Below are 12,129 nucleotides of genomic sequence, written 5' to 3'. Positions count from 1 at the left end.
ACAGAACTTCACTGTGGGAACTACACTGAAGAGCCAATGAAACTGGTACGCCTTCCTAATTTTGTGTAGCACCCCCGTAAGCACACAGAAGTGCTGCAACATGATGTGTCATGGACTCGACTAATGTCTGAAGTAGTGCTGGAGGGAATTGACACCATGAGTCCTGCAGTGTTGTCCATAAATCCATAAGAGTATGAGGGGGTGGAGATCTCTTCTGGGCAGGAAGTTGCAAGGCATCCCAGATATGCTCAATAATGTTCATGTCTAGTGAGGTTGGTGGCCAGTGGAAGTGGAGCCACTCTGTTCCTGAAGCCACTCTGTAGCAATTCAGGACCTGTGGGGTGTCACGCTGTCCTGCTGGAATTGCCCAAGTCTGTTGGAATGCACAATATACATGAATGGATGCAGGCGATCAGATTGATGCTTAGATACGTGTCACCTGTTGGAGTCATATCTAGAAATATCACGGTCCCATACCACTCAAACTGCACACTCCCCACACAATTAGGGAGGTCCAACAGCTGCAGCAGTCCCATACTGACATGCATGGTCCATGGATTCACGTCCATCTACATGATACAATTTAAAACAAGACTCATTCGATCAGGCGACATTTTTTCAGTCATCAACAGTCCAATGTCAGTGATGACAGGCCCAGGTAAGGCATAAAGCTTTGTGTCATGGAGTCATCAATGGTACATGAGTGGGCCTTCGGCTCCGAAAGCCCATACTGATGACGTTTCATTGAATGGTTTGAACGCTGTCACTTGCTGATGGCCCAGAACTGAAATCTGCAGCAATTTGTGGAAGGTTTGCACTTCTGTCACACTGAATGACACTCTTCAGTAGTTGTAGGTCCCGTTCTTGCAGGATCTTTTTCTGGCCACAGCGATGTCAGAGATTTGATGTTTCACCAGATTCCTGATATTCATGCTATACTCGTGAAATGGCAGGTTTTTGTCATTGCTTCCGCTACAGTGTTCTGACCTGCTTTATATCCCATGGGAGGTGAGTTCTATCTCTTATTAATTTATCTGGTATAAATCTCTCAATTGTTGTCAATATTTCTTTGAATTCAAGCCATATCTGGTCTATGCTTACATAGTTAGTTCTGACTGAATGAAGACTGTCTCTCAGAAAGGTTTCAAATGAATTTTTATCTGCTTTTTAAATAGACACATTTTATGTTTATTTCTGGTAATCAAGTAAATTGGAAAGAAAGCTGCTACTGTGAAAAAACATTGACGTCTCCTCAGCTATTCTAAGTAGCTGCTGCTTATCTGATATTGGTAGCTTAATATCTACTTGATTATGATGGAATTTCTCAAAGAAAATATTTACCTACACCTGCATAAACAGTGAGCTATTTACAATATGATACTACTTGTCAGGCAGCTTCCAAAGAACACTGCTACTTGCATGTATCTAATGGAACTTTTCTATCCCTAAATTTGGACTTACATCTATATGGAATGTAGTGTAATGAGAGACAGAACAACGTCACTATTGATTGAAATGGCAGGACTCTAAATGATCAAAAACCCATCCGGACAGCTGCCCATGTTAGCATGCCACTTCCGAAGTTCAGGAGTTCAGAGAGTTGCTGGCCCAAAGTCGAATCTGCTTGGCAGATTAATGATGACAGGTAGTGCATTGGACAGCCGGGATATGGTTTTTAGTTAGTTCCCCCACATCCAACCATATGAATACCAGTCCAAAAATATCCTTACACTTTTAGATGGAATAACACAAAATGCAGACAGCTGGGGTACACAAATTCCATCTGGCGGGGAGGGGGGAAGACCAGGGGTGGCAACAAGAAGGGCATCCAGGCACCCTCTACCAATAACACTGTCAAATCACACAGGATAAGGTATGGAGTAGGAATAAACTATAAATGACCAGATAAAGGTAGCAAGTACATTTAGTACTAATTTCTTAACTGTAGCAGAAAACAGAGGGACAAAAAGCTCGAATGAAAAACCAAAACAGAATGTCAAAAAAGCAATTCACATAAAATTCAATAATATGGATGTCTCACCCGATTCTCCATCATAAATTATATATTCTTTCATAAACAAAAGCTCATCTGGATTTGATGGTGTTTTCAACAGAGTACTAAACAATTGTTTCCATGTAACAAGTTTTATCACACTGAAATATGTAACACATCATTGACCTGGGCATTTTTCAAGAGAGATTGGAACTCCTCTGCAAAAAAAATTTAAAAGAAGAGATGTCAGTAACTACAAATGTACTCAACTACTGACATCATTTTCCAAAATTTTTGAGGTGATATACTCTAGAATAGTATCCTACCTGAGGAACAATAATAAACTTAGTGGATCAAAGTTTGGATTTCAGAAGAGTTACTCGGCAGAGAATACCAGTTACACATTCACTAACCAAATGTTACGAACATTAAATAATAAAATATCACCAGTTGGTGTTTTCTCTAACCTATCTAAGGCATTTTACTATATAAATAAATTAGGAGTAAAGGATCCCACTCACAAAATAGAAGAAACATTGAGTAATCAATAGGCACACAAAAAAGAATGAAAACTTTGTAAGCTTTCAAACAAATCCTTTAATGAACAGGCACCTGCTCCCCCACCCGCTACCAACACACACACACACACACACACACACACACACACACACACACACAAACACACACTCTCTCTCTCTCTCTCTCTCTCTCTCTCTCTCTCTCTCTCTCTCCTGTGCAACTACATTGTGCTGGCTGAACATACATTGATGGAACTGCAGTTTGGTAGGTAGAATGGGGTGAAAGGATGTGTTGGGTGAAGTGTATGGAGGGAGAAAGAGGCATGCAGGAAACAGGTTCAGTAGGGACAGGCAGCAGGTGCATGGGATAGGAATGCAATGAGAGTTGGGCAATGGGGCCAGTGATTTCACATGGCACATCCACTCTCAACCCTTTGTTACAGGAGACATGCCACTGTGGAAGACCCAGGTGCAAGACCTGCCCGATTTGTCCAGCCAGCACATCCTACTATAGTCTTATGGCAAGCTTATAGTATCCCATCAGAGGCAGGGCCACCTGTGAAAGCAGACATGTCATTTACCAGCTCTGTTGAAATTTCTGCACAGCACCTTAAGTGGGCATGACTACCAACTGGCTGTCACCAGAATGAATGGTCACTAGCAAACTGTGGCCAAGGCTACAGCTGACTACTTGGTGACAGAACATGCTAGAGTTCACTGGCTGCTTCCCTGCTTGTGTTATATGGATCCTTCGCCCACACAAACTTTTCTGAAATACACAGATGGGAGCTATCCTTACAACACACCCTACTCTCTCATAAACCTCCTGGCCTCAATATCCACTAAGCCAGTGCACCTACACCCTCCACAGCCTCTACCCAATACAGCCTATCTTTCTTGTGCCTTGTCGCCCCCTCCCAAATTAACTCCTCCATATTGTTACCCCTCCCTATTAATTCCTTCGTACTGAAACTTCCTGGCAGATTAAAACTGTGTGCCGGACTGAGACTCGAACTTCGGACCTTTGCCTTTCGCGGGCAAGTGCTCTACCATCTGAGGTACCCAAGCACGACTCACACCATGTCCTCACAGCTTTACTTCCATCAGTACCTCGTCTCCTACTTTCCAAACTTCACAGAAGCTCTCCTGCGAACCTTGGAGAACTAGCACTCTTGGAAGAAAGGATATTGCAGAGACATGGCTTAGCCACAGCCTGGGGGATGTTTCCAGAATGAACTGTTACCATCATGCACGGCATGAACTCACCAGTTCAGGTGCCCGCATGTTGCAGCATTCCTTATCCTGTGCACTTGCTGCTTCTCTCTCCCACATTGCTGTACAATGAATATGCTGGCTCCCTTCAAGGCACCACATGCTTCCTGCCTCCCCCCCTCCCCCCCCTGCTTACCCCGCCCAATGCAATCCTTCAGACCAGTCCACCTGCCAAACAGCAGTCCCAGCACTGTAGAAGGGGAAGTCAAACACAAAAGAGACAGATTGAAAAAAAGCAAATAAACTACTTATTATTTCAAAAGTAATTATCACAACCGTTAATACATTTACCCCACTGTGGGACAAGATGGCCAGTACCTTCATGGAAAAATGTTTGCAGTTGCCTATGGAACCATGATTATATTTTGGACAAAGAGGTGCACACCTCTTTGTCCAAAGTAAATTGATGGCTACAAACCTCTTTCTTCAGGGCCAAAAAGACATGGAAATTGCATGGAGAGAGATTGGAGCTGTGTGAAGGATATGTAAAGGCTTCCCAACTAAACATCTGAAGTGTAGTCAAAATGACCTTGGTAACATGTAGACCCACCCACATGTTTTGAGTAAGACCAGAAGCTTTTCTGGGAAGCCCTTACACACCCTCCTTACAGTCCTGCTTTCTCCTCATGTGATGTCCATGAAGAAAGATAGTTGAATGTCTTCACACAAAGAGGTGTGTGCCTGCATACAATCATGGTTCTGCAAACATCAGCAAACATTTTTTCCATGAAGGCATTGACAGACTTGTCTCACAGCAGGATAAACATATTTACAGTTATGGTGATTACTTTTGAAATAACAAACAGTATACTTACTTTTTTCCATCTGTCTGATTTTCATTTTGCTGCTCCTTATAAATTCACATTTTCTTTGATTTTAAACTATGCTTTCAAAAACTACCTATACAGTTTAGTTAAACTCGAGAACAGCAAACAGTCTGAATGTCACTAAATAAATGCAATCATTAATTAGTGTGTAATTTAAAATCAATTTTATGTCTTTGCTTGTATAGTATATTTTATTAATTTTCAATCTAATATAGATACTTCTACATGTGTTTTGGTTGCAAAAAACTTCTTGTATTTTTTAGTAACATAATTTCTACATATTTTACCAAAATTCCACAAATATTGCTTGGAATTTTAATGTTGATCATGTCCAATGTAAGAAAAAGTAGTGGTTGTCATATGTACTTATATACAGCAGCAGCACTCATCAGTTCATCAGTCAGACAGTTAGTTGGTTGCTTTACAGACATCAGAAGTTGGAGAGGGTCCATTCCAATAATACTCGTCATCACATACGACAACCCAGATTGTTGTGGAAGACATGATCGAAAGTCAGGTGGGTATCTATGACCATAACTAAAATATGTATCCTTTTTTGTTAAATTTTTAAAATTTACTACTTCATGATGTACATGTGTTAAAAAGGTTTGTCATCTGAGTTTGTTATTTTAAATATTTAACTCGTTATTAGTCCCTTAATAAGTGGAATATTACACTACTTTGCATAGAATCAACAGTTTTGAGCTGTATTTAACCAAAACTGATTTATCTTTGATGGTGGTGGTTATGTGTGTGTGTGTTGTGGGTAATTAGAAGTGGGTTTTACAATTAAAAGTTTATTGTGTTTATCCAACAGAATTGTCTACAAGCTGTGAAAGTTGGAAGCAAGAAAAGATTAATTGCAGACTTATTATTACTTTTACTGTCTGTCTTTATTAACATACAAGACGGAAGAGGTGGTGAAGGCTACTGCTGACTTAAACACTAAAGTGGATAGGTCAAGTGCTGATTTAAATGTTAGATTAATGCAAATTTTCACCTGCACTATTTGTGAGTGGGACAGAAAAAGAGATTACTAGTGGCGGCACAAGTTACCCTCCACCATGCACCATATGGAGGCTTGCAGATTGTTTGTAGTTGTGGACAAAGATGTAGCTGTAGATCTCAAGAGAGGGTCACGCACTGGTCATGCCGCCTGAGCCTTAATTAAGTGTTCACCTACAAAGTGTGGTTTGAATAAATCAGTGACTGTTATATGGAGCTAATCTGCTTTACATCAGAGACCTTTTATTATCCAAGTCGAAGTCCAAGTCATAACTCGAGTAAAATATGCAGTTGCATCAGATTAATATCAGCTCAAAGGTGTACTGCGACATATTTTCCACACCATTCAATGTACAGAGCTATCAAGTAGATACATGTTGCAAGGTTAATACATTATGTAAAATGCAAAGTGTGTTCTTTGTTCAACATAAACACAGGAACTGAAAGTTCTGAACGTTCATTTGATAAGTAAATGATGCAACTGTTGAAGAAGAAGAAGAAGAAGAAGAAGAACAATTTATAGTTAAAAAAATGAAAGACTAAACACTAGTACAATTTTCTATAACCAGGGATGAAGGCAAAATGGCTCAATAAATTTCATGAGCTATCGAACTAGAAAGAATTGAAAGTTTTACATGTCCTGACTTGTCTATACCTGTTCATGTGTACATAAGTGGAATATTTATACTTGGAGTTTCCTTTTCTTGTTAAGAAGAAAAAGACAATAAACAGGAGGAAGACACTAAACAAAAAATAAATTACTTATTGCGCAATAAGAATATATTTTTCATACCTGTGAACCAGTAATGACAACTGTCTTCCCCAGATGCTCAAATATGAATGACAGAGCTGATGCAGTGTATGCCAAGGTGTCAGTTCCATGCAGCACAACAAATCCATCATATTTTGAGTATTCATTCTGTTAAAAGAAGAGGAAAAAACGTTACTCATACATATATAATTTGCTAAAAATTAGATACTAGGAAAGATCATGATAGTGTACTAAAAGTATTATTGAAAATGTCATGAAAAACACAAACATATTAGGTGAAGTGCATACTAAGAATGTGCAGAATGTAGACTATTGCTAGAAGCCATATTAATAAACATATCTTACCCACAGTCCTGATTTAATATTAGATGATCAACCACAACTCAATTATTCCCCTCTTTCTAACTTCATTTAATCTTCTCAATTTTCCAGTGCTTCCCACACTGCTTGTTCCTTTCTATTCACCCAGTCTCGTGTATTTATTTATTGTATATTATTCTGATTGCCTATGTACTCTGTATATTCCGTTGTTACAATTGTCAATTCTATCTTTAAAATTCTTTTCTGTTTCACTTTCCTGATGTAATATCTTTTCAAGTTATTCTTTAGTATTCTTGTCAAGTACTAATTTTATTTTACTGGAATTGTTAATTAAATCAGACTGTTGTATAGACACTGTTTCTTAAGTATAGTGTTAATGTTTTCTTGGTCTGCTTTATTTATTGTTCAACTTTTAGTATTTTTAATTGTGTTACCATTGCACTGTCAAAGACAGCATTTACTCATTTTAATGACTCACTCTATAAGAGTCACATCTTTTGCAATGATGTTTCTAATTACTGTAACTTGACGATGAAAGTCAGTGAGGGTCTGATGATGGAACTGTAAGTTTATTTATTTTGTTTATTTGTTGAAAATTGGTTAACTGAATAAATTAATCCTCTAGAACATAAACAATATTGTGTTTTTCATTTACATTACTGTATCTATTTTTGACTGCCATTCCCTTATCTTTGACTTTAGAACTGCTCTACCTGCCAATACCGTCTTCTCAGGTGTTTGTATGCAGTGCCCTCATTTGCTAATAATTCATTGTCAGATTCTCTCTCATTCTGCTTTACCTCTTCATCTCTGCCCTGGATCACTTTTATATTTCATTTATACAAGTCTCATGTCCCTTAAACATTTCCTTTCTTTTGCTAGGTGAAAGAATCCATGGTCCTGAAATCTAATGTTAGTGTCACTTTTTCCAGCTTGTTCCTGTGCCTGTAGCTAGAACATTTCTTCTACATTTGATTGTAGCTTCTCGAGATTCCCTACATTACAGCTGATATTTGTTTCATAATAGGTGATAATGGGCTAATGATTGCTCCCAGAAGTTAGTTGTTCAAACACCAGCTGGTTATTAGTTAGTTATGTGTTCCATGGATCATTTTGCATGACAAATAGTAATGATGTGGAATGAGCCATTTTAAATTCACATTAATTTGTACATACAGTTACATTCTGAACATTTCTAAGGACTTTTTTCCAAAAAGAAAAGATATATACAGATGTGAGTTAGTAATTCCTTAGTTAATTCCTAACCACCACTTTTTACACTTACAGTAAGAGAAATTCTTTTACAGAATAGAATGAGTTGTCAAGGAGGAACTTTCTCAATTTGCTATCATATTTTCTTTTCCTGTCTGTGATTTTGTTGCAGCATTGTGCACCCCTTTTTGTGCTAGAGTGGAGCAATGAATGTTATTTTTCCTCCTGGTATTGTAATTATGTACATCATCATCCCTTTTGAATTGTAGTGGATTACTTACAACAAACTTCGCGAAAGAATAAATATACTGTGAAGCAGTAGTCAGACTGCTCAACTCCTTCACAGTTGTCTAAAAGATGATGTTGGGGATCACCACATAATATTCTAACAGCACATTTTTGAGCAATGAATACTTCCTTTCTTAAAGATAAGTTACCCTACAACATTATTCCACATGACATTACTGAATGAAAATATGAAAAATTTGTCAACTTACTGATTTGTCTCTCCCCAAGATTTTCAATGATTCTAAATGTATATGTGGCTGAACCAAGCCATTTTAGGAGTTCCAAAATGTGTTTTTTTTTCTATGTAAATTCTCATCAATATGGACCCCTAAGAAGTTTGAAGTTTCTATCTTTTTATTATTTCCTCACCATGTGTTACTCTTACCACTGGTATAGTACCTCTAGATATGCAGAACTGAATATGTTGTGTCTTTTTAAGATTGAGGAATTGCAGAATTACGGTTTATTCGTCTCATGACGTACTTTTGCAATCCATTTGGTTTGCATACTGGGGGGGAAAAACAGTCAATGATATTTTTAAGAACTTAGTTCACTATTTCTTCTGTTTCTGTAGGTGTGCTTGGACTGATTACAGTACTAATGTCATCTGTAAAAAGAACTAAATCTGTTTGTTGTATGCCATACTTTAAGGCACTACGTTATTTATCCTAACTAACTGTGCATCATGATCAGGGAGAGCATTTGTTGCTGGGTAAACAGTAATTTTATGACTTTGAGCTTCATCAAAGAAAACACTACCAGTTAGGGTCCTACTATCTTTATCTGCCTGTGTTGGAAAGTTAATTACTGAGACAAAACTAAATAAGGTTTCTAGATTATTTTTCCTATCAGAATCCTTTAAAAAATCTGCACTGAGGTCACCACAGATTATTGACTGCTATCTGCTGTCTCACAGATAGCACACTAAAGATTCCACTTTCCATGAAAATAGCTCAAAATTTCCCAGTAGTGATCTACAAACATCAAAGGAAGTTTTGCATCATCTCGGTTCTGATAGCGCCGGAACCTGTACAGAAAATTGGAATGGAAATCAACATAAACATCATTTCCGCCATTTTCATTGCTCATGAAAACCGCACATTGCATGTTGTACCACCAAACAGTGAGACCTTCAGAGGTGGTGGTCCAGACTGCTGTACACACCGGCAGCTCTACTACCCAGTAGCACGTCCTCTTGCATTGATGCATGCCTGTATTCATCATGGCACTATCCACAAGTTCATCGAGGCACTGTTGGTCCAGATTGTCCCACTCCTCAATGGTGATTTGGCATAGATCCCTCAGAGTGGTTGGTGAATCATATTGTCCTTAAACAGCCCTTTTCAATCTATCCCAGGCATGTTCAATAGGGTTCATGTCTAGAGAACATCGTAGACACTCTAGTCGAGTAATGTCATTATCCTGAAGGAAGTTATTCACAAGATGTGCACAATGGGGGTGCGCTTTGTAGTCCATGAAGACAAATGCCTCGCCAATATGCTTCCGATATGGTTGCACTATTGGTTGGAGGATGTCAATCACGTATCGTACAGTCGTTACGGCGCCTTCCATGACCACCAGTGGCATACGTCGGCCCCACATAATGTCACCCCAAAACAGCAGGGAACCTCCACCTTGCTGCACTCACTGGGCAGTGTGCCTAAGGCATTCAGCCTGACCAGGTTGCCTCCAGACACATCTCTGACAATTGTCTGGTTGAAGGCATATGCAACATTCGTCGGTGAAGAGAACATGACACCAATCCTGAGCAGTCCATTTGGCATGTTGTTGGGACCATCTGTACCATGCTGCATTGTGTCAGGGCTGCAAAGATGGACCTTGCAATGGACGCCGGAAGTGAAGTTGCTCATCATGCAGCCTAGTGCGCACAGTTTGAATCGTAATACAATGTCCTTGTGGCTGCACGAAAAGCATTAATCAACATGGTGGTGTTGCTGCCAGGGTTCCTCTGAGCCATAATCCGTAGGTAGTGCTCATCCACTGGAAATGTATCCTTTGGGCAGTTTGAACACGTATTTCATATAAATATATGCTAATTAGCAAATATTTAACTGTCATTTTTGTGAAAAATGCAGGTCTTCTTATTTATAATTGCATATCACACTCAAAAATCCAGTTTTCATTGCAGATATAAATACCTAAACACTATTTCTTGATACAGACCCACCAGATTAGCCGAGAATGTTAATTCATTGCTTCGTGGACTCAGGCAGGTGCGCCAGCCCCAGATCGAATCCAACCGGATGATTCATGATGAGGGCTGGTATGCTGGCCAGCATGGATGTGGTTTTTAGAGGGTTTTCCACATCCTCCTAGGTGAATACTGGGCTTGTCCCCATGTTCTGCCTCAGTTACACGACTCGCAAACATTTGAACACATTTGCACTATTTCACAGCTTACACTCAATGCAGACAGCTGGGGTACACTAATTCTGTCCCGGGAGGTACGTGGTGGTGACAGGAAGGGCATCCGGCCATCCTCCGATGCTAACATTGCCAAATCCATAATAACAAGGCCAACCCCACATTGCAGTGGGACAAAGGCCCAAAGCAGATGATGACTGTTTCTTTATAAGAAAGAAAACATTACATATTAATTTTTTCCCCATCTCCATGTAGCCTAAGCTTCATGGAAATTCCCAGGGAACATGAAACTGCTTAAAAATTTATCATAACAGGGATTCGAGTGCCACTGATGTCGCAGCTGGGCATCCTGCCAGAGCCACACAGCCCATCAAAAGAGTTAACTTGCTTTACTGTGTTGAACAACTTTGAGGTACTTTTAAAGTAGATTTTGTAGGGAATTTTTGATAGTTGTATCTAACTACTTTAGGTACCGTAACATATTTGTTTCTGAAGTGCATATACCATATATACAAAAAGTTACAAAACTACGATTACCGTGCGGTCTCTTTGTCAGCTTCTGACTTTCGTAAAAAAAAAAAGTCTGTTTCAGTTTAAGGCGTAAATTTGGTATGGTGTCAACTAGTAAACAAGTACGACCTAAGAAGTGGAAAGATACAGAGGAGCTGAGATCTTTTCAGGACAAATGGACTGTAAACTATTTTTTTTCTTCGATAAGAACATGGGACAATTTCGAAACGACCAAGCAAACGACTTAAAAAGGGAACTTTCTGCTCAACAGCAGATATTTACATGGGCGAATTCAGAGTCAACGTGTTACGTGAAAGCGAGTTGTGCAGTAGCTATGATACTGGGTGGGGGGGGATCAAGGCCATATTCAGATGGCGAAATGGTTAAGGAATGCTTAGAGACCATCGTTGAAATAGTGTGTTACGAAAAGAAAAAGGATTAAAAAAAAAATAAGCCCATCTCGTAAACCTATTACTAGACGTGAGGGCGGCACTGGAAGATAAATTGATGATAATTTAAAAAATCGTGCATCTGAATTTATATTTCATTCTCTAGCTTTGGATGAAAGCACAGATATGGCGGATACTGCCCAAGTGGCGATTTATGTTAGCGGTGTTGACGGCCATTTTAACAAAACAGAAGAATTAGTGGCGTTGTATCCACTTAAGGATACCACGACGTCGTCACGAGATTTGTTGGAGGCAGTTATATCGAAAGTAAGCCGCTTTTCGTTAAATCTTAACAACCTATTGGGGCTTACAACAGATGGTGCTCCAGCAATGGGTGGGAAACACGAAGTTTAAATCAGTTTATTGAAAAGGAGGCCCGAAAAGTCCGCCATACGTCGATACTAAACTTTCATTGCATTATTTATCAAGAGAATTTATGTGCAAAGTCCCTCAAAATGCACCATTTATGAAGGTAGTTGTCAAAACAATGGACTTTATTAAGCCGAAAGGATTGAATCATTACCAATTCCAAGAATTTCTTAACTCTTTGCGTTCAGAGCATGACAACATTTCGTAT

General features: G+C 39.2%; 1 protein-coding gene across 2 annotated transcripts in view; it reads right to left on the bottom strand.

Moving 5' to 3' along the window:
* The window catches only part of LOC126259539 (L-asparaginase-like), a 419,333-nt gene that overhangs the window by 89,676 nt on the left and 317,528 nt on the right, over positions 1-12,129 (bottom strand). For both annotated transcript variants that reach the window (XM_049956415.1, XM_049956414.1), the window contains exon 4: positions 6,409-6,534. In XM_049956415.1, the coding sequence (XP_049812372.1) occupies positions 6,409-6,534 (126 nt within the window). The remainder of the gene's footprint in view (positions 1-6,408; positions 6,535-12,129) is intronic.

Source organism: Schistocerca nitens, chromosome 5 (assembly GCF_023898315.1).
Source record: "Schistocerca nitens isolate TAMUIC-IGC-003100 chromosome 5, iqSchNite1.1, whole genome shotgun sequence".
Taxonomy (NCBI): domain Eukaryota; kingdom Metazoa; phylum Arthropoda; class Insecta; order Orthoptera; family Acrididae; genus Schistocerca; species Schistocerca nitens.
Note: the sequence above shows the minus strand (reverse complement) of the source record. Positions and strands in the feature narration are given on the sequence as shown.